Raw genomic sequence first — 24,745 nt, 5'->3', positions numbered from 1 at the left:
ATAAAAGTTCAGCAGCTCTCAGATGTGAACTGTAGACTAAAATACAGAAAGATTATTGAAAAGAAAATGAAAGAGTTTGAGAACAGGAATCAAACCTTGGAGATTCAGTGACAAACTCTGAAGAAAACATTGATTGATTCTGCCAGAGAGGCATGTGGTGAGGTTGTGTGCAAGGATAAAAAAAATCAGAACTCCCTGGTGGACACAGGAAGTTAAAGAGGCAGTGAAGGAAAAGCAGAAAGCATATCAAAAGTTCCTGGCAAATAAGTCAGCTTTTACTCTTACAGAATACAGAGACAAATGTAAGAAAGCTAAACAGTGTGTAAAACTAGCTAAACAAAAGTCATTGGAGGACTTTGGCAAGAATATAGAAAATAAATATCAAGAAGGTGGCAAAATATTCTGGAGGTTGTTGAAGAAGCTTAGGAATGGAGGAAAGAGTGCTGTAAAAGGAGTTAGAGATGATAAAGGTGACATGAAAACAGGAGAAAAAGATATCCTTGAAGTATGGAGTAATTACTTTGAAAAACTGCTAAATGAAACAAGCACTGATGACAGCACAGTGATAAAAAAAACACTGACCAGGCATGCAGTCAGGAATACATATCCATACTTGAAGTAGAAAAAGCCATCAAAGGCTTGAAATGTGGAAAGGCAGCAGGAGTAGATGATATTCGACCAGAAATGCTGAAGTATGGTGGTATAAAAGTCTTACAGTGGCTGCACTGCATAGTTCAGAAAGCCTGGACAGAGGGACGAATTCCTGATGATTGGAGTAGAGCTCTCATAGTACCCATATATAAAAAGGGAAATAAAACTGAATGTGAGAATTACAGAGGTATTTCCCTACTGAGTGTTCCTGGCAAGATCTATGCAAGTATACTTGAGAAATGGTTGAGAAGAATTGTGGAAGAAAAGCTTGGTGAAGAACAAGCTGGATTCAGGCCAAATAGAGGCTGCCAGGATCAGATCTTCACTTTATGACAAATAGTCGAGAAAGCATGGGAATATAACAAAGATCTGTATTTAAGTTTTGTCGATTTGGAAAAGGCATATGACAAGGTGCCAAGAGAGAAGCTATTCAATACGCTGCAGTTATACGGTGTCAATGGGGCATTATATCAAGCAATACTTGGTCTTTATTTGAGTTGTAAGTCAGCAGTTAGAATTGAAGGAAGTACAGGAAGATGGTTTAATGTTAAATCTGGTGTGAGACAAGGATGTACATTATCCCCTCTGTTATTCATTATCTATATGGATCACATTATGAAGGAAAGTGGTATTAAACCTGATATCAAAATTGGAGATGTTAATGTCAGCTCTTTGCTTTATGCGGATGATGTTATACTTCTAAATAAATCCTCTACAAGTCTGCAAGATTCTCTGACTAAATTGAATAGCTGTTGTAATAGATATGGTATGAAGGTCAGCAATAAAAAGACAAAGACAATGAAAATAGGCAGAATCATTGAAATTGTCAACTGTGTTGTGAATGGAGAACCTGTGGAACAAGTAAAACATTTCAGCTACTTAGGCACAATTTTTACTGAAGATGGTAAATTAAATATAGAAATTGACAACAGAATCAGCAAAGCTGGTATGGTGGGAAGTCAATTGAATAAATTCATATGGAATAAGAGAGAAATTAGTTGGAACACTAAATTAGCTGTATACAAGATAGTGTTCAAACCAGTTTTAACTTATGGATCTGAGAGCTGGGTCAGAAGTAAAACACTTGACCAAAGACTAGAGACCACAGATATGAGAGTCCTGAGAAAGATTAGAGGCGTGAACAGATGGCATCAATGGCAATATCATATTAAAAATGAGGATATTAGGAAAGAACTTGACATTGTCAGCATCCAGGAATGCATTAGCAGAGCTAATCTCAGGTGGTATGATCACTTAAATAGAATGGGAGAGGAAAGATTAGCAAAACAAGTGTTCTCTGTCAGGTTGGCAGGAAAACGACCCAGAGGTAGACCAAGATATAGGTGGATTGATACGGCACAAAGTGCCTTAGACGATAGAAATATAAGATCTGATAATGTTGGAGTCTTGACAAGTAACAGACTGATTTGGAGGAAAATTGTAGATAGGAAGTTAGTAATGATGTAATTTTTTCATGTAGTACTGTCATATCCTGTACACCCCTTGAGGGTACATAGCAGGAATTTGATGATGATGATGAAGTTTCTAATGGCAAATTGATGTTTTCTGGAAGTAAAATGTCATTTTTGAATTTGAAATTTGCGAATCATTATTTTCATTATTTTTGGAAGGAGCACAGACTCTAAGGCCCTAGTGCAAGGTTTGGTGCCCAGTCAGCCCATCCCTGAATTCAGCACTGAGTGCAAGACATACTTTTGAACATATCCATTTGTATATTTATTTGCTTGCTACTAAATTTGGCATGATAATGCCCTTGGAAGCATCGGAGGAATTTAGAAATTATAATTCTTTAAAGAAAAATAAAGTGATGATGTTTACAAAAAAATATATTATTAATGCTAAACATGCTGCAGTATATGGACGATGCCATCTTCTCGAATGTGGAAAATACAAGAAAAAGAAGGCCCATTTCAACTGCAACTATGTACCCATCTATGTACCAAAATAAATTCAAAATAAACTTTTTTTCTTATATTAGATGCTACAATATTGTCTTTAAGAAAATGTTTTATGATGCATAAAGAATACCATGGTTTTTTTTTCAATGAACAAATTGCATATTCAGTCTGAAGAATTACATTTAATCTAAACTACTGCAACTATGAAAGAAGAGAATTTTTAACCAAAGATCAGACAGATGAGATTTTGTCTGATGTGCTCACATGTGGATATCAGAGTTAATATGCACAAATGCATATATTAATTTTCCACCTTTTTAAGATGGAAAAAAGTCTAAAAATGTGTACTTTCTCAAATTGAGATGAATAGGATAATTATTGGAGAGGTTGAAAGTTTTATTTATTTATTTTAAGGAAAAAATGTGTGGTTTGGCAGATTGGAGAATAGAATTGAACATAATTGAGGGTTGGAACTAAGACCACTTATGTTTAGGGATCTGGTAATTTTAGGAGTTTGTATTCATCTTCTAATCTGTTTCTCTTTGACTTTTCCTGATTCTTGTTTAAGCATTGTTGAAATTGGGTGGAACATGGACTGTGTGGTAATGGATTGTTTCTTCCTGGGCCAGTTAACATTAAGACTATTCATCCAGTGTTATTGTGATATATTGGTTTCTTTCTGCATTGAATGAATAATCTAGGTAAAGAAACATTGATTTTTCCTATCAGAGACAGCTGTAGAAACAAAGGAATATACAGCTTTCTTTTGAGATGCTGTCTTTTCATTGCTTGGAGAATGACTTATCAATTGCTAAATTTTAAACATTTTTTTCTTATTACTTATTTAGCAGTCTTTAAAATGTAATTATGAATTATCCAATTCCTGACGTGTATTCTCAAGGGGTACATGTCAGGAATCATTACTAACTTCCTATCTACAATTTTTCTCCAAATCAATCTGTTACCGGTCAAGACTTCAACAATGTCAGATCTTATATTTCTATCTTCTAAGGCACTTTTTACCATATCAATCCACCTATATCTTGGTCTTTTTCCTGCCAACCTGCCAGAAAACATTTGTTTTGCCATCTTTCCTCTCCCATTCTGTTTAAGTGACCATACCACCTGAGATTAGCTTGGCTAACACATTCCTGGATGCTAACAGTGCCAAGTTCTCTCCTAATATCCTCATTTTTAATATGATATTGCTATGATGCCATCTATTCACATCCCTAATCTTTCTCAGTACTCTCATATCTGCAGTCTCTAGTCTTTGGTCAAGTGTTTTGCTTCTAACCCAGCTCTTAGATCCATAAGTTAAAACTGGTTTGAACATCGTCTTGTATACATCTAATTTAGTTTTTTGACTAATTTCTCTTTTATTCCATATAAATTTATTTGGTTGACTTCCTACTATACCAACTTTGTTGATCCTGTTGTCTATTTCCATATTTAATTTACCATCTTCACTAAAAATCATGCCTGTAGTTGAAATGTTTTACTTGTTCTATAGTTCTCTATTCACAATGCAGTTGATATTTTCAATGCTTCTGCCTATTTTCATTGTTTTTGTCTTGTTATTGCTGACCTTCATACCATATCTATTACAACAGTTATTCTATTTAGTTAGGGAATCTTGCAGACTTGTAGCAGATTTATTTAGAAATATAACATCATTCCACATAAAGCAAAGAGCTGACATTAACATCTCCTATTTTGATATCAGATTTAATACCACTTTCCTTCATAATGTGATCCATATAGATAATGAATAACTAGAAGGGATAATGTACATCCTGTCTGATGCCAGATTTAACATTAAACCATCTTCTTGTACTTCAATTCTAACTGCTGACTTAAATACAACTCAAATAAAGACTAAGTATTGCTTGATATAATACCCCACTGACACCACACAACTGTAGCATTTTGAATAACTTCTCTCTTGGCACCTTGTCATATGCTTTTTCCAGATCTACAAAACTTAAATACAGATCTTTTGTTATATTCCCATGATTTCTCAACTATCTGTCATAAAGTGAAAATCTGATCCTGACAGTGTTACGTCACCACTTTGTGACTGTTTTAATCATACTTGTTTTTCCTTATTTAGATCTAATTTGCTTTTACCCTAATTACTCTCAAAATCTAGACCTAAATTTTGCCTTCAGTACACACTGGCCGATTTCTAGATTAATCACATGTATCAGCTCAGACAAAGGGTTTATCTTTTGTTACGGACAAAATCCTTTGTGATTACTGTCTGAGTTTGTCTCCCGATCAGATACTGGCAAATTTATTTGTTACGCTGCGCCAGCCAATATCTTTAGGTTAGAAGGAGTTCTTAACCAGGGAAACTCTCTCAGATAACATACAGATGTGAAGAATCTAACACTTATTCTTAGTACCGAAATTTTCAATATCAACTATGTTTAATATCGTTTGCAATTCTATAAGATTAAACATTAAACTACACATTATACAAGTGTTAAATTTCATCCATTCAATTCTCTTCTAAATTAAGTTAGTTATTCACATAAAATACCTGTCACAAATCATCTATAAACTTTCTCTAACAAAATGCTCAGTGGAAATAAGCCACTGTTATCTTCGATAATCACCTAAGAGTTCTATACTACATTGTCCTTGCTCACTAACTATATAACATTTCTTCACTCTAAGTGGGAAATAAATAACAAAATTCTGTACGTTACCAGCTTTTGGGAAGATTAACAGATCCGTCACTTAATTCACATTTTCGTCTTACACAGCCTGATCCTTCTTCCTTGAATTGGGGTCAGAACATCTCCGTTTGGCCTTTATCCATGTGGTTACTCATAGAGGTCATCCTATTTGGCTTTACTGAACGTCTGGCGATGTTCCCACATTTTTCTGGTTCTGATGCCACTAGTCATAAGTGACGGTTCAGGAATTCCGCCCAGAGGAGATAGCTAGTCACGGCACTGGAACTGCGGGTGCCGACATCTAACATCTCAAGGCTATCCGGAATCCATCAGAAAGTGAGAGAGAAAGCCAACATCTGCCACGTAAAACACCTGGAAAGGGTCAGGAGAACGACAAAAAAGCCTCGAGAGAGAGAGAGGGGAGCAAACCCCTTTTTTCTGCATCCTTAGCACCCTCTTTACTGCCGTGTTCTTCAGCACGGCACTCGTCTCCCTTTTCCCACGAGATGATCTGGTTTACCGCGTCACCTTGTGTAACATCTTCCAGAAAAACTAGCTATCGCCGCTTTCCTGTAAATGCTTATGCCTCAAGCCAAACGATTCACCCATGAACTTTGGACTTTTGTTTACATCTTAATAAACATTTCATTTCACATAGAATACCCTTTTATAGTTACATTTTACAAACTAGATATCTTTATTTAGATTTGAATAAACAAGTTTTCTTATATAATTCTACATTCAAAGGTATTTATAGCCCTATTTACAGTCCTTTTTGTTTGCTTAAGTACAACTTTCTCCTTGTTGATATGTTAGACTTGTTATAAATCTTGAATGAATTAAATTTTCTATAAATTCTCCCATTTAAGATCTAACAATAGCCTCTATTTGGCCTGAATCCAGCTTGTTCTTCACCAAGCTTCTCTTCCACAATCCTTCTCAACCATTTCTCAAGTATACTTGCATATATCGTACCAGGAACACTCAGTAGAGAAATACCTATGTAATTCTCACATTCAGTTTTATTTTCCTTTTTATATATGGGTACTATAAGAGCTCTACTCCAATCATCTGGAATTCGTCCCTCTGTCCAGGTCTTCTGAACTATGCAGTGTAGCTACTGCAAGACTTTTATACCTTCATACTTGAGCATTTCTGGTCGAATATCATCTACTCATGTTTCCACCTGAAATGTGGAAACACATTTCCACATTTCAGGCTTTTAATGGCTTTTTCGACTTCAAGTATGGATATGTGTTTATGACTGCATGCCTGGTCAGTATTTTTTACCAATGTGCTGTCATCACTGCTTGTTTCATTTAGCAATTTTTCAAAGTAATTACTCCATACTTCAAGGATATCTTTTTTGCTTTGGCACTTGATAGATTATAACTGTCTAGCAAGACTTCCTTATATATTTTATGTAACTTGTACTACAGGTCTAACGAATAAAGAGATTGATATTGGTTGCTTAAATAGGTAAACATATTTCATCTAACCAAACTGAATTCAAAGGCAAGTAACTTCAAATAATATTCATTACTGGATCTGATGGATCCCAGCAGAAACTCAAATAATCAGTAAAAAATTTTCTGTTAGCAAGGTAGAAAGAAAATTTTCACCATTTGAAGTTCCATCATGTCAGGTTGCTTTTTTACTTATTAGTAGTCTTACTTAAGTGAGCTGGTAGTATAGAATATTTAACTGAGTTTTGAGATGTAGAAATATGTATGTCTTTATTTTATATATTTTTAACAGAAGTTTTGATTTGAGGGTGAAAACAATATATATTTTTGAATATTAATTTTATTAGGAAACTGGTATAGGATCAGAAGCATCAGAAGATGAGCTTAAAAAAGCCCTTGAATGGGAACTTAGTCTTGACAGTAGTGATCTTAGGAGCTGTGCATGGTATCATGGCACTATTCTTCGACAAAGAGCAGAAGAACTGGTTCTAAAAGAGGGAGACTTTTTAGTGAGAGACTGTATCTCACAGCCTGGAGATTATGTGCTTACATGTTTCTGGAAACAAATGCCACTTCATTTTATTATTAAAAAGGTTTGTACTGATTTAGGTATGGCAAGTTTATTTTGTCATAAGTATTTCAAATGAAACAGGTATTTCAATTTGTTTGATTGCCAAAAAACATTAATATCACCTATTCAAATTAGATTTTCCTTCTTGGAATAATAGTAACTTCAAGCTTCTTCTGCTCTAAACATAACACAACTATTTCATCGTTCAAAAAAAAAAAAAATAAATAAATAAAAGCTAGGCTTTTTCTTCTGCTTCAGATCTTACTTCTCATCTAAAGAAATAAATAAAGACTGCACCTATATCTCAGGAAGCATTCCCAAAATTTTCCTAAAATTTGTAGCTGGCATTCAACAGAGCAAGTGGACTTATTAACAATTCCACTCTAATCTCATTTCATTAATAGACACTGGATCTACTCTTTTCCTCTACTACAGTTATTCAATATGTATTGTTTTATTCCCACTTGGATTGGCATATCCAGCACTCTCCTCAAATATATGCTAAAATTCAAATGCTAGTAAATCAATCAGTTTTTCAATCAAATTCCAACCATACTATACTAACCTGTCATCCTTTTTTGTCTCTCTCTTACGTATTTTCTGCATATAGGATTTCCAAAAATCTAATCTGTAGACATTCAGAACAAATGTTAATAACCTACTTATTTCTACTTAACCCTAAGTTTCTATGGTATACTGCTATAATATAGATTCTGAACTTTTTTGTTGGCATTGTCGCTTGTAGTATTTTTAGGATAGATTTGCTAGTTTCTAGTAGACTTTTGTGCATCTTGTAAATCAGAGCATTGACATTTTAATTTGATGTCGTCACATGAAAATCTTTTTATAGCTATTTATTCCTTCTGATATTATGGTTGTTTTAAAAAGACGAATTCTGTGAAATTCCGAAACCTGTAGCCCATGATCAATGTTATGAAACTATCGTAAGAACAATTTTAGTTTCATTTTAGGGATAATGATACATTTCAAGTTCAGAAGGCATATTCCAGAAGTGGACAAAATATATTTCCGAGGATCAGAGATACAGAAGTTATCCTTCTCTGTAAGGTTTTGATAGAACCACATCTGGACTATTGCACACGTTTGGTTGCCTGGGTTTCTTGGAGATGTGAAAGTGGTAAAGTGGAATCAGATTCAAGTGACAAAAATGGTGACTTGTTTGTGAAGTGCTGACTATATGATGATAAGCTGAAGGTTTGTGGCTTACAAAATTTAGCTGACAGGTAGAAAAGAAGATATGGAAAAAACACCAAAGGAGTTTTATAGAATTCACTCCTGGAAGTTGTATAAGAGTATGGTTAGCAAGGTGTAAAGACTAGAATTTTTTGTTTGGAAAGTTGCAAAGGAGCAGAATGGATTGCTAGAGGCACTTGTGTTTGGTCAGTGAACAATTCTAGGAAGCAGTATGATAGACATTGTTAGTAATGGTTAGTTTGGACTTCCATAATGAGTCTTTGAACTCCATGGAGATGCCTATATAATAATAATGATAGTTGATTAAGTTTGAATTATTACTAACTTTGAGATAAGTTTTCTTCCAAATTAAAGTGGCCATACCACCTTAGAATAGCTCTGCTTGAACATTATTGAATAATAACAGTATAGTGTTCCTTTCTGATTTCATTTTTTTAAATAATTCTGCCATTGATGCCATCTGTTACTCACCTTAATTTTTCTGAGAGCTCTCATATCTGTGGTTTCTAGTTTTTGGATTACCTATTTTATTTCTCCCAACTCTCAGAGAAGCATGAGTTAAAATCAGTTTGAACTGCTAATTCTTGTATACTGTTAATTTAGTGTCTGACTAATTTATTTCTTATTCCATATAAATTTATTCAACTGACTCCCCACCATACCAGCTTTATTTATTCTGTTATCTATTTCCAAATTTAAATTTGCCATTTTCGCTTGTTTAAATCCTGTTCAAGATACAAAGAACTTCCACTTGGAATGAAATAAAAGTTTATTACTGCATTACTTCAACCTTGATATCTCTACTGGCTCCCACCAATGAGACCTCAATAAAGGTAGATAGTGGCCTTTCCTATAATGCATAGCATTATACATACCCCAAAGGATGTGCTTTGCATTATGGAATAGTAAGGCAATTAATGTGAAGTCATTAGTTTCTATATACATGTAGCTTAGTTGTGAAGAAGCTTCACATACAAACTTTATTTGCTTATACTTGGATACTAGTGTGCTGCAAGGTTCAGTGTTTGGACCATTGTTGTTTAATTTGTACATAAATGATATAGGAAATAACCTGAAAGAAAATATTCAGTTGTTTGCTAATGATGTGAAATTAAGTAGAGTAATAGTTAATCAAGGCAGTGTGGGGAGCTTGCAGGATGATTTAAATAGACTGTCAGTATGGCCATTAACTTTTGCCCATACTGACAGTCTATTTAAATCAGTTTAATGTCGAGAAATGTAAAGTTATGCATTTTGGGATAAATAGATTAAAGCTGTGTATCACGTTGATGGCATTGTACTTCAAGAAATAGATGAAGCTAGAGATTTGGGGGTGGTGGTAGACAGAGAGTTTAGAGGACATATTGCTAATGGTGCTAAGGTAACCCATACAATTACTTGGCTATTGAAGAACACATTAACAAGTAGAAATAAGGAAATTGTTATTCCTCTTTATAAGGCCTTAATATGCCCACATCTGGATTACTCTGCTCAAGTCAGGTGGGGATGAGGAAGCAGTGGAGAGGATTCAGAGGCGAGTGACCAAGATGGTGAGTAACCTGTGGAACGTTCCCCCCATGAGAACAGATTGAGGGTGTGTGGATTGCAAAAGTTGGTTGATAGGAGAAAAAGAGGGGATATGATAGAAACATTTAAGTTGCTTAAAGAGTTTTATAGGATAAATGCAGGGGAAATGTTTCAGCACTTGACTAGGGGGACCAGAACAAGAGGTTATCCCTGGAAGTTGAATAAAGGTGTGGTTAGTAGGGGTGTGAGGACTAGATGCTTGAAGAGTTGTGAATGAGTTACAAAGCACTCACAACCAGAGTCGGTTGCGAGTGCTTTGTAATTTTAATTATAACCAAGTGAAAACACTTTCTACAGCTTGCTCTATTCCTGAATATTTTAATAATAAGGTGTGACACATTTATACTACTTGTATATGAGATATACACTCATGTTTATAGAAACCACATAAACATAGTTTTTAGTAGTTAAATGGTCATTTTCAATGATTTATCATTAAATATTTCATTGTATTGCATCATCTATCATTCCCACGGGTTTCTGTATAATGCAATAGTTGCAGTTGCATCAGAATTTTTTTATGCTATAAATAGACAGCAAGAGCTAGTTTTTGTATTTTCATGCTGAGATCGCTATGGCTAGTTATGTGCAGTAACACCTTGCAGAAAAAGTGTGATTCAAGCTGTGAATAGAGAAGGCTATTCCTTTTGTGAAATAGCAAGAAAGGTGTTCTGTAGTCAATCTACTGTGCTACAGCTGTTGTCGAAAGTGAAGGAAACCAGATCTGCTGAAAGGAAGAAGGAAACAGGAAGAAAGCCACGTTGCCAAGATAGAGTTCTAAAGTGACTCTGCCTCAAAAATCACTGCATCATCTGGAGAACTGAAACAGGACTGGGAAGAACAAATGAGAGTTGTGGCAAGCTCTGTAACTGTCAGTAGAAGAATCATTAGACAGGAACTGATAGCCAGGCATCCTAAAAACAAGCCCTTGTTAACAAAAAAAATGAGATTGGCTTGGTTAAATTGGTGCAAAGAGCATGCCAAATGGACCCCTAATCAGTGGAAAAGAGTAATTTTTTCTGATAAAAAAAAAGTTTAACCTGCAGGGTGCTGATGGCAGACAGACAGTTCGAAGATGATCAGGAGAAAAATTCAACCAGTGTTGAATTTTTAACTTATTAACCTGCAACAATTGTTGCAGGTTAATAAGTTCTTTGCAGCATGCAGTTCTTATTTTTCATCATCATCATCATCAAATTCCTGCCATGTACCCTCAAGGGGTGTACAGGATATGATAGTACTACATGAAAAATTTACATCATTACTAACTTCCTATCTACAATTTTCTTTCAGATCAGTCTGTTACTTGTCAAAACTCCAATATTATCAGATCTTATATTTCTGTCATCTAAGGCACTTTGTACCCTATCAAACCACCTATGTCTTGGTCTTCCTCTGGGACGTTTTCTTGCCAATCTGGCAGAGAACACTTGTTTTGCCAATCTTTCCTCGCCTATTCTGTTTAAATGACCATACCACCTGAGATCAGCTCTGCTAACGCATTCCTGGATGCTGACAATGTCAAGTTCTTTCCTAATATCCTCATTTTTAATATGATATTGCCATTGATGCTATCTGTTCATGCCTCTAATTTTTCTCAGGACTCTCATATCTGCGGTCTCTAGTTTTTGGTCAAGTGTTTTACTTCTACCGCAGTTCTCAGATCCATAAGTTAAAACTGGTTTGAACACTGTCTTGTATACAGCTAATTTAGTGTTCCGACTAATTTCTCTCTTATTCCATATGAATTTATTCAATTGACTTCCTACTATACCAGCTTTATTGATTCTGTTGTCTATTTCAATATTTAATTTACCATCTTCACTAAAAATCGTGCCTAAGTAGGTGAAATGTTTTACTTGTTCCACAGGTTCTCCGTTCACAATGCAGTTGACATTTTCAACGATTCTACCTATTTTCATTGTCTTTGTCTTTTTATTGCTGACCTTCATACCATATCTATTACAACAGTTATTCAATTTAGTCAAGGAATCTTGCTGACTTGTAGTGGATTTATTGATAAGTATAACATCGTCCGCATAAAGCAAAGAGCTGACTTTAACATCTCCAATTTTGATATCGTGTTTAATACCACTTTTCTTCATAATGTGATCCATATAGATAATGAATAACAGAGGGGATAATGTACATCCTAGTCTCACACCAGATTTAACATTAAATCATCTTCTTTTACTTCCTTCAATTCTAACCGCTGACTTACAACTCAAATAAAGACTAAGTATTGCTTGATATAATGCTTCATTGACACCATATAACTGTAGCATATCGAATAGTTTCTCTCTTGGCACCTTATCATATGCCTTTTCCAGATCTACAAAACTCATATAGAGATCTTTGTTATATTCCCATGATTTCTCCACTATTTGTCGTAAAGTGAAGATCTGATCCCGAAAGCCTCTATTTGTCCATAATCCAGCTTGTTGTTCACCAAGCTTTTCTTTTACAATTCTTCTCAACGTTTCTCAAGTATACTTGCATATATCTTACCAGGAACATTCAGTAGGGAAATACCTCTGTAATTCTCATATTCAGTTTTATTTCCCTTTTTATATATGGGTACTATGAGAGTTCTACTCCAATCATCGGGAATTCGTCCCTCTGTCCAGGCCTTCTGAACTATGCAGTGCAGCCACTGCAAGACTTTTATACCATCATACTTCAGCATTTCTGGTTTTCATCTACTCCTGCTGCCTTTCCACATTTTAAGCCTTTGATGGCTTTTTCTACTTCAAGTATGGATATGTATGCCTGTTGAGTGTTTTTTATCACTGTGATATCGCTGCTTGTTTCATTTAGCAATTTTTCGAAGTAACTACTCCATACTTCATGGATATCTTTTTCTCCCGTTTTCATGTCACTTTTATCATCTCTAACTCCTTTTACAATACTCTTTCCTCCATTTCTAAGCTTCTTCAATAACCTCCAAAATATTTTGCCACCTTCTTGATATTTATTTTCTATATTCTTGCCAAAGTCCTCCCATGACTTTTGTTTAGCTAGTTTTACACAGTGTTTAGCTTTCTTACATTTATCTCTGTATTCTCTAAGAGCACAAGCTGACTTATTTGCCAGGAACTTTTGATATGCTTTCTTCTTTTCCTTCACTGCCTCTTTAATTTCCTGTGTCCACCATGGAGTTCTGATTTTTCTATCCTTGCAGACAACCTCACCACATCCACATGCCTCTCTGGCTGAATCAATCAAAGTTTTCTTCAAGGCTTGCCACTGAATCTCTAAAGTTTGGTTCCTGTTCTCAAACTCTTTCATTTTTTCTTCAATAATCTTTCTATATTTTAATCTACAGTTCACATCTGAGAGCTGTTCAACTTTTATTCGCTTTAAAACTTTCTTACATTTTATTCTTTTCAATATAAAATTCAATTTTATCCTGCTCAAGACTAAATAGTGATCACTTCTAATTTCAAATCCTCTGTACACTCTGGTGTCCTGCACCAGGGAGAAAACATCACTATCAACAATAACATAGTTAATGAGACTTTTCTTATTTGTTGCCTCTTCTCTCCATGTGAATTTGTGCACATTTTTATGTTGGAACATGGTGTTAGTAATAACCAGTCCATGTCCTGAGCAGAAATCCAACAAATATTTGCCATTATTATTAGCTTTGCTCTTTTCTCCAAATTTTCCCAATATATTTTTGTATGTCTGACAATCATTTCCTACTCTACTATTTAGATCCCCAACAAGAACTTTTCCTTTTTCATTGTGTCAGATGCTTTCTCTAAAGCATTAAAAAATTCCTCCACTTACTTCTACCTTAGTAGAACCTTCTGTGGGACCATAGGCACAAATAAGTGTCATTGTCTAGTTCCCCATTCTGATATTTGCCCACATCACTCTACTTGAGACTGCCTGCAATTCAAGAAGATTAGTCTCGTATTTAGTGTTGAATACAATGGCTACTCCTTCTTTTCCTTGATTGTCATTGCCTGAATATAACATTTTGTATTTATTGCTCAGAAAGGTCTCACCATTTTTTGTCTTTTTTGTTTCAGTCACCCCTATTATGATAAGTACCAGATCGAATTCCTCCTCTAGCTCTATTTTATTTGCCATTCAGGCTTCTTATGTTGACCGATCTTTAACTCTGGTGATGTTGAGTTGGGGTGTTTTTTCAGATTTGTTCCAGTAGCTGACTTTTCGCTGTTCACCCTGGTTCCCTGGTGAAAACAATGGGGGCCTTGTCTAGCCTGGTGACACCCCAGCTGGCACGAAATTTTGTCATGTTGTACCATCATTTTATAATTTGGTTTAAGCCAATAAGAATTACAATATGGTCGGCTAAATCCCAAATTGCCAGTCCATCCTCATTCGTTCAGTATCCAGGTAGATACCCAACAGGGTGCACCACGAGAAGGTGAGGATTGGACATTAGGTCAGAAGCCCTGGTAGGTTCTCCGCATTCCTCTAAAGGCGATGTGGAGGTCTCTTCTCAGTTATATAGCTTTGACCCTTAAGCACCCCTCTTATTTTTCTTATTTATCTTATCTTATTTTTCAGATTAAAGTTTTTAGTAGTTCATGAATTTCCTGTGTGAGTTTTGTATTTCCATTTTTTAAAGACTCAAGTGCAGATTTTGAGTTGCTGTAGATGGTTATTCCTTCTGTAATGTTTATTACTGAATTTGAGAGCTGTTTATGGCCTGTTAATTCACAAGTGAAGTTTGAAGCTATTTTGCCAGCTGTGGTGTTGATTTGCATTTCCTCACCTCCAGGTAGAGTTAGAAAACCCCCTGAACCTCCTTGGTTGAGTGCTTCATCAGATGATCCATCAGTGTAGGCAGTGACATTGGTTGGATTATTTAAGTAACGTATAGTGTCAAGTCCTTTTCTTTTATTTTCTTGCTGTGAATCCGTTTTTGAACAAGGTTCGAGGAGATTTAAGTTTATCATTGTGTTTTTTGGTAGAGTAGTGGAAAGGAATGGCTCTTTGTTTATTTCAGTGGATAGGTGCTCTAAGTCAATCTGTTTTCTAATTTCATGATCGTATTGTAACGTAGATCATCTCTTTAGTCTAGATTTTCTTGTCCAGGCATCAAAAGTCCTGAGTGAGATGTGATCCTGATTCTGTTAGTGAATTTAACTGTGGGGAGTTTTCTTCTGTCTTCTAGTATGCGAAGTCTACACTCTTGTTGAGCTTTTAAATTATTTATGGATGAGACTGCACCAACTTTCTTCTACATGAATACAGCAAAATCATGGAAATCCAAAATCTTCCAATCCATGAAGACATCCCACCCCTAGAAATAAACAGGCTAAAGTCAAGGCATCCTCCAATCTTAACTGCAAAAAATCTTGCAGAGACAAGTTTCAACATGAAGGAGAAGTGGAAAGAGTCCTGGTGTAACACTTTAACAGGGATTTTCCATGAATTAGTGGACCCAACACAGATACCTTCGGGTTTTGACCTACCTCAGAAAACTTGGTCTGCCCTTAACTGAATCCGCACCAACCATGGCAGATGTGCAGACCACCTTTACAAATGGGGCATGATTGTCTCACCCAGGTGCGACTGTGGATCATCCCACCAGACAATTAATCATATTGCAGCAGAATGTGCCTATGTGCATACAGTGGAAACCTGTCAGACTTCATCCATGCTACACCAATTGCAGTCGACTGGATAATCAACCTAGACATTCAGTTGTAGCCTATTCTCGATTCTTGAATGTCTCTTTTATGACTGTATTATGTCTTATTATTGTACATATGTCTATTACTATGTCCATATATATTAAGGATTAATGTAACTTTTCATGTGTGAGCCATATGCTAAATAAATAAATAATAATGAGTTGTAAATCTCAGTTCAGTATCTGTGGTTAGGCCTAAGTATTTTGGAGACTGTTTTTTCTATTTTGGTATTGTATATTTGATTTGAGGGTTGTAATTTGTGTCTATTTTTTCTGTCAGTGGAGAAGATGCACAGGATGTATCTGTAGCTTAAATTTCTTTGCCCATCTTTCTAAGCATTTTATTGAATTATTTAGGACTTTTTTAGAGTGTTGAGGATTACTGCTTGTATGCCAGATTGCTATATCATCTGCATAGCATGCTATTTTTGCATCATGTATTATGTGAGGATGGATATTGTTCATATAGATGAGAAATAGGAGTGGACTTAAAACAGAACCTTGTAGGACTCCAGCCCAAGTTCGATGCATGTTGGAATAAATTTCATTAACTTTTACTTTCATTTTTCTTCCTTTCATGAAATCTGAAATACAAATGCTGACTTAACTGAATAACTACTATAATAAATTTTATATGAAAAATCAGCAATAAAATGATCAATGAAAACTGGCAGAAACATTGAAACACATCAGCTTCATCCTGAATGGAGAACCTATAGAACAAGTAAAACATTTTCAGCTGTTTAGGCACAATTTTTAGTGAAGATGGTAATTAAATATGGAAATAGACAAAAGAATTATAAAGCAAGTATGGTAAGAAGTCAGCTGAATAAATTTATATGGAATAAGAAAGAAATTAGCCAAAATACTAAATTAACTTATACAAGAGTGTTCAAACCAGTTTTAAGTTATGGATATGAGAGCCAGGTTAAAAATAAAACACTTGATCAAGGACTGGAGACCTCTGATATGAGAGTACTGAGAAAGATTAGTGGAATGAACAAATGGCAATATCACATTAAAAATGGAAATATTAGGAAAGAACTTGCCATTGTTAGCATTCAGGAATGTGTTAGCAGAACTAATCTCAAGTGGTATGGTCACTTAAACAGAATGGGAGAAGAAAGATTAGCAAAATAAGTGTTCTTTGCCAGGTTGGCTGGGAAAGACCCAGAGGCACACCAAGATGTAGATGGATTGATACAGTAAAAAGCTTAAAAGACAGAAATATAAGATCTGATAATATTGGAATCTTGACAGATAACAGATTAATTTGGAGGAAAATTGTTGATCGAAAGTTAGTAATAGTGTAAGTTTTCATGTAGTACCATCATAAATATCCTGTACACTCCCTGAGGTTGCATTTCAGGAATTTGATGATGAAAATCATAGTTACAGCATGTGATGTAGTTTCTATGGACATGAGTGTATATGACTTCTTCATTACTTCAACATGGGTATCTTTTCGGTCTGGCTTTCTTCCTGGGGAGTAGAATGGTTCTGCTTGGATGGTGGGTTTTTACCTATCAGAGTAGAGTCACTGATGAGATTTCTTCCTTGGAGTAATTCAGGTCAGGAGTGGTGAGCTTAATAGTGATCCTTTTGGGTCATTCATTTAAAGTGATCTTGTAGATCACCGAGTTTTTAGAGAGAGGTACTCCTTTCACCTTAATAGTACCTCTATAATAGTACCTCTATAAATAGTAGCTTTATTATTATTATAGTCTATTAATAGTACCTCTATAAAGGTTGAAACCTGTCTGGATAGTGGCCCTTCCCATAATGCATGGCATTATACACACTCAAAAGGATCTGTGCTTTGCATTACAAAATGTTTCTCTTGAAACATTTCCATAATTTCAGATCACTCAGAAATTGTAAAAGTGTATTTTGTAGGTCAAGAACCAGAGTAGTCACTCCTTTGACAATTTTGTGTTTGTCCATGTTAAATATTTCTCTGTAGACACTTTGCAAATTAATGTCAAAACAGAATTTACCCAATGTTTTAAGAAATTGTGTGTGTGTATGTGCATGTGTGGATGTATGCACCTGTGTGCTTGGTCATTATTCCATATAATTTTAACAATTTTCTTCTGCAGATTGTTTATTCAATCTCTCTCTCTCTCTCTCTGTTAATATAATATAATTATAATATAATATAATAATATAAAAAGAGAATATATATATATATATATATATATATATATATATTCTCTTTTTTGACCAATTTTTTCAGTACTTTTACCACCACTCCTGAGATAGTGATTGGTCTATAATTTGCTATGACAGACTTAGATCCTCCTTTATGCAATGGAATTATTTTGCCCCCTTTCACTCCCTTGGAGCTCTACCAGAGATGAGACTTAAACAACCTAGTCAAAGGCATCACCAGTTTCCCCTGCACATTCTCCTTAAATGCAAGCTGATATCCCACATCTGTATTTGCATTCAGATTCTGCAATATCCTGATGACTGCCAATTCATCAACCTCTGTTCTCACATCAGTTCCTGTCACCTCTGCCATAAGAGTATCTTCACTTGGATGATATACCTTTTGCAAAATGATCACTCACTAGCTCAATTTTGTCTGCCTGTGTTACCTCTCTACCATCTGCACTCACTCATGTGCACCCACCCATACACTTTACACACACACATACACACACACACACTGTATACAGTATGACATGGTGTTTAACTAAGGACTAAGCTTTTTTCTCAACTGAGACAAAACACAGTTGATGTGTTTTAAATTAAAAGAAATGTGTAAATCTTTTATTTTAAAATTAAAACAGAAGTTTTTTTTTTTTTTTTAAATACTGTATAGCATGTTTTTACCATCAGGTGGGCTGAGGCATTTTATACATTTCTTATTAATTTTTAATAGGTAAATTCCATAATAGGAATAAGTTTTGTTATATGAAGTGAATAAAAAAAATTGTTCTCATAACATTCACATTATAATAGAACTACCATGTGGCTATAACAAAAGGAAACTGTGATATATTTAAATATGCTATTGTACCTATGTCATATACTATTGTAAAATTCAATCATTCGAATAATTTTCAATCATTTCAAAAATTCAGACAAAAGTTTGTACTGTTTTATTACAATTTTAAGCATACCCATGGTCCTTTTTAATGATTATCATCATCAATTTCCTGATATGTACCTTCAGTGGTTGTTCAGATTACTATGACAGCACTACTATGATTAAGTTTACGTTATTATTAATCTCTATCAACAGTTTTCCTCTAAATCAGTATTTTTCCAATATTTCATAAGACCGACCGAATCAGTCCACATAGATCTTAGTTCTTAGATGGCAGAAAAGAGACCTAGAGGTCTCTTTTCTGCCATCTTGCATCAAACACCTATTTTGCTAACCTTTCCTCATCCATTCTGTTTAAGTGGCCATACCACCATAGATTAGCTCTGCTGACATTCTTGAATGTTAATAATATCAAGTTTCTTTCTAATATTTTTATTTTTAATATGATTCCGTCATTTGGTGCCATCAGTTCACTCCCCTAATTTTTCTCAGAACATTCATGTCTGTAGTCTCTGTTGACGAAATACAGAACAAGGCAGCTTTAAAATTTGTACTTCAGTTAATTGACTGAAGTACATGAAGATACTTTAAAATTTTTAAAGCAAATAACTAATATAATAGAGAGTTGACTGTGTTACATTTATGAATTTTTAAAACTATTGATTTTCTTTATTTCTTGAAGAAATTGAACTTTTATGTTATTCTAAAAACATTATGGAGATAGTATAATTATATTAATCTTTATTACAATATACCAGATTAATATTGTATAATAATATTGTTTATTCATATAGTTTTGGAGCTAAATTTTTATTATTTTTTTTTATAGTATAACCAAGAAATTATTTTCTTGATTTAATCCTTTATTCGAGTGTAAGCAAATAACATTTGTGCGTGAAGTATATTCCTGACTGGGCTACTTGTATATAGAGGCTAATGACTCCACATCAATTGCTTTAGTATCCCATAATGCAGAGATACTCATATCTTTTCTAGGTAGCGGCCCTTCCCATAATGTATTGCATTATACACTTTTGAAAGGGGGTTGCCTTGCATTATGAGATACTAAGGCAAATGATGTGAAGTCATTAACTCTATATACAAATAGCCCAGTCATGAAGATACTTCAGGCACAAAATTTGTTTGCTTACACTTCGCTGAATGTTTAATTTATTTTATTATGATTTAAAATGATCTGAATGTGCTTTTCTTTTTCTTGTATAGGTGTTCCTTCAGCCAGGTACAGTTTATGAAAAGCTGCAGTTTCAGCTTGAAGCAGAGACCTTTGATACTGTTTCTGATCTAATAACTTATTATGTAGGTAATAAATGTGCAGTATCAGAAACAGTAGGAGCTATAATTTCACACCCTGTTAATCGCATGATGCCATTAACATACTATACATCACGTTATGGTATAGAATGCCAGATGCATTATGCAGCCCGTGCATTGGAAGATGTTGCCCTTAATCAAGCCAGAAATTCAAAAAGTCCACCTATAATTTTAAAATCTACCCCAAATGGAAGTCCTGGTTCTGGTTCCCGTAGTCAGACGCCTGATGGAAGTGGTTCTAAACATTCCCCTGTGAGTCAAACTCTCAGACTTCATCGAAAACCTCTTCTCCATCGATGCTTGGTTCGTGTAGGTAGTGATCCTATGCTGAGTCCAACAATGGAAAGAAGAGCATGGGAATTCAGACCACATTCAAGCACTATTACTACAGATACTTATAAACTAGAAAGTGAAAATGCAGAAGAAAAACCGCCACCCAAACCAAGTCGTGTGCCATCAAGAAAATGTCCACAAAAACCACTTGTTATAAAAAGAAGTACTAACTTTACAGACAACTCTCCTGATGATACACAATTTTATAATACTGATATATCTCAAAAAGTCCGTTATAAATTTCAACCAAGCGAGAAGTCAAGACGATCATCTGGAGAGACCCGTTTCTCATTCCTTGATCATCGAAGCATTTCTGAAGAAAATCCAATATGCAGTAAAAAATTAATGACAGTTCCTTCTCTAAATGCACCTTCATGCTTCAATTTGGAGACATTTACAACATTACTTTTACCACCAGAAAATAAACCATTGGATTCCTTTGCACTGAACAAAGTTAAGTCTCTACTCCTTAACAATACTCCATATAATGTAGCAAGTAATTTGACAAGAACTGATTTAGATGTAATGAAAAGCAATCAACAGTATGACCTGGGTTTGGGTATAACATCTGGATTAGAGCTTATAATGCTCCCACAAGGAAAGCAGCTGAGATTTGACTTAGTAGAAAGGTAATATTCCCAGTAGACCGAATTCAGAAATTTACGTAATTTGAGTTTAAATTAAAGTTCTGTATATTTAAAAACTTAAGTGTTTAAATTCATTCTCTCTCTTTGTCCAAAATATTGCTTTTGAATATCTACTTTTTAACAATTAGACTTAACTGGAGTAATACATAGTTAATACATACTTAACCTAGAATAATACATAGAACTACAGCACACTATTGGCAGCATTGTTTTTTTTTTTTTTGGTGAGATTTGAGGACTGAGTTGTATCGATTAACTGCAAGTTTTGGTCCTCATCGAGTAATTGTTTTTATTGTTGTTATCGATCTTGTCCACGTGGTTAGCCTAGTGGCTGTGTCCTTCGCAACCATATGCTCAGGGAAGGAGTGTCCTAGGTGTTTGATTCCCGTCAGTGACGTGAGAAGCTGAAGGATCTTCCTCAGCCATAGCCAAGTTAGCCAGGCTTGGTGTGGATAGTAGGATTTTTCTCTCCAGTTTATCTGGGGTTTTTCATCTCACAAAGCAGGCAAACCAGCCTTGAGAACTCAACACCACTGCGGATATAGGATACACCAGGGCTTAGGGCTGACCACCTTATCCTGTGAATGGTTTAGGTCTGATGATTAATAAACCCTTGACACCGCAAGGTATAAGAGGGGGAAGGAAAATGAATGAGGTGAGTTATTGATCTTGTTATCCATGTGGTTAAATATGAACGCTGTCTAAATGTGATAGTTTGCAGAGTTTGCATTTCCATTCTTGCTTATCAGACAAGAGAATATAGTACAGAGTCAATCTGAGGAAGGTTGAAATACAATATTTACTGAAATGTTGACATACTCTTGCATCTACCATCTAACAAAAAAAATCTTCCAGTTCAACAAAGATGTGTATACCATCATATACTTTTGTTTTCTTGATTTACAGAAGTGCATTTATCTTATTCTAAATTGCATTTTCATCATTCTTCATTACGTTTCATGTGGAGCTTTTCTTAAAGCTTTTAAAATAATATTAGTTTGTATATTAAAAGCTGATATTAAACACATTTGGTAGTAGTTATATGCATTTTTTTTTTTTTTTTTTTTCCCTTTTTTTTTTTGGGATGGTACAGCATACTTGCAACTTTTGACCTTTACTGTGATTAACCATGCTGTGACCTACACATATGCTATCGTTTTATTCAATATAGTACACAGCAAAGTTCTGCTAGCATAAAATGTGTACCAGCACCTATTGTTTTCTTTTTCTTTTTTTAAAAAAGTGTTGGTTAAATGCGATGTCTCCAAGTATAAATATGAATCTGAGTTCATGCCATTACCACCCTAGATTTACTGTTGATTCTTGGTAGAAGGCCAGTAATTTAGATGATAATATCAAATTATCCTTATATAATTTGCAAGGATATATTAGTGACTGAGTAATTTTACCATCCTCTCTTGCCAGGAAAGAAACCTCAGTTTAAATCTACTCAACAATAGAAGTAACTTTATTAAACACACCAGTCTTTGATGGAGACTTTAGAACAGATATTTTCATATACTTAGATCGGATTATAAGCTTGGATAAGAGGATGGCTGACTAAGAAAATGGTGTATGGGGAGAGGTCTGAAAGATTTAAGGCAATCAGTGGTGCACCACTACAAGGATTAATCCTTGGTCTATTGTTATTTATTTTTTACATTAATGACATTGAAAAGGATTTGATTGTGTCATATGTAGCTGATGATGCAACGATTGCGAGGTTAATCATGAAGGTAACTGACATGCAGCACTTGCAGAATCATTTGAATAGATTGGAATTGTAGGCATGTGAAACTGTCTGTCAGTTCAGTGTTAGGAAATGTAAAGTTATGCACTTTGGTGTAATGAGATATCCAGTGACATATTTATTATATTGATGGGATTATGCTAGAAGGAACTGATCAGGCTAGGAATCTTGGAGTTTTAGTAGATAGGATGTTAAAGTAAAACGGCTGTAGAGCAAAGATTGCAAATAGAACTCTGAGGATAATTGCAATGCTGAAATGAACATCGATGCAGAAGAGATTGTTCAACTAATGAGTAACCATTTTGCTAAAAGCTATCAGTCTAGTGTTTGCAGTATAGACCTCACTGCTACCCCTTCACTGGATGAAGAAAATCAGGTGTATGAGGAGGAGGTACTAGAGTTGTTGCACAAACCAAATAAGAATTCTGTAATAGGGACTGATAGGATCAGCATGAATGTTAAAATGGTGTTCAGCTGAACTGGGCATTCCTTTGACCAGGCTATATAATTTGAGTCTCAGAACAGGGAAGATTCCACAGAAATGGAAAGAATGTATGGTAATCCTATTGCACACAGATGGTGCAAAAACTGATCTATACAACTATTGACTTATCAGTGTCTCTGAAGTGGAAAAGTAGTTTTGGAAAAGCTAGTTAGGACTCCATACAGAAATGGGTTGACAGAGAAAAACTATACTTTGTCACAAGCAGAATGGGTTTACTAAGGGAAGGTCGTGGATTTTGCTAAGGCTTTTGACAGAATACAGCATGGAAGACTCTTGCATAAATTGGAAAATATGGGACTGGATTATAAAATATTGACATGGATAAGAGGATGGCTGACTGACAGATATCAAAAAGTGTTATATGGGAAATGTGAATATGCAAGATTTAAGGTAACCAGAGGTGTGCCACAAGGATCAGTTCTTGGTCCATTGTTATTCAATCTATGCATTAACGACATTGGGAAGGATTTGACATATGACATAAGGCTATTTGCTGATGATGCATAAATAAGTAGGATAATCAGGAGCGTAGTTGATATTGTGGTACTTACAGAATGATTTGAATAAGCTGAATGGGCATGGACTGTCATGTCAGTTCATTGTTAGTAAATGTAAAGTTATGCACTTTGGTGGGATTATCCTACTTTGTGCATCATGAGCAAATAGCTTTATGTCATATGTCAAATCCTTCCCAATGTCATTAATGTATAGATCGAATAATAATGGACCAAGAACTGATCCTTGTGGCACACCTCTGGTTACCTTAAATCTTGCATACTCATATTTCCCATAACACTTTTTGATATCTGTCAGTCAGCCATCCTCTTATCCATGTCAATATTTTATAATCCAGTCCCATATTTTCCAATTTATGCAAGAGTCTTCCATGCTGTATTCTGTCAAAAGCCTTAGCAAAATCCATGACCTTCCCTTAGTAATGCTAGAAAAAACTGATCAGGCTAAAGATCTTGGAGTTTAAGTAGATAGCAAGTTGAAGTTCAAGGGCCATATGGCACAGATTGTAAATACAGCTCAGAGGATAATGACAATGTTGCAACAAACTTTGAATGTAAAGATATGGAAGTCGTTTTGCCTCTTTACAAGGTAGACCTCACTTGGACCATTGTGCACTAGTCTGATCTGGTTTCTGTGGCGATTCTGATACAGTGGAGTGATAGCGCAAAAGGAGAGTGTTAAAAATGATATCAGGATTGTGGAATACTGATTATGAAGCACATTGATAATTTGTAGGCTGTAGACACTAGCAAACAGGAGAAAGGGGGTGGGGGATGTGATTGAAACTTACAAACTTCAGAAAGGGTTATACAGGATACCAATAGATGGAATTTTTCATTT

General features: G+C 35.0%; 1 protein-coding gene across 2 annotated transcripts in view; it reads left to right on the top strand.

The window, feature by feature from the left end:
- LOC150098719 (breast cancer anti-estrogen resistance protein 3 homolog) overlaps positions 1 to 24,745 on the top strand; it is a 77,529-nt gene that overhangs the window by 37,062 nt on the left and 15,722 nt on the right. For both annotated transcript variants that reach the window (XM_090405547.1, XM_090405548.1), the window contains exons 6-7: positions 7,068 to 7,313; positions 20,047 to 21,116. In XM_090405547.1, the coding sequence (XP_090261673.1) occupies positions 7,068 to 7,313; positions 20,047 to 21,116 (1,316 nt within the window). The remainder of the gene's footprint in view (positions 1 to 7,067; positions 7,314 to 20,046; positions 21,117 to 24,745) is intronic.

The sequence above is a fragment of the Typopeltis vanoorti genome, chromosome 15 (genome assembly GCF_054136105.1).
Source record: "Typopeltis vanoorti isolate ZY-2024b chromosome 15, IOZ_Tvanoo_1.0, whole genome shotgun sequence".
Lineage (NCBI taxonomy): Eukaryota > Metazoa > Arthropoda > Arachnida > Uropygi > Thelyphonidae > Typopeltis > Typopeltis vanoorti.
This window is presented reverse-complemented; position numbering and strand designations above follow the sequence as displayed.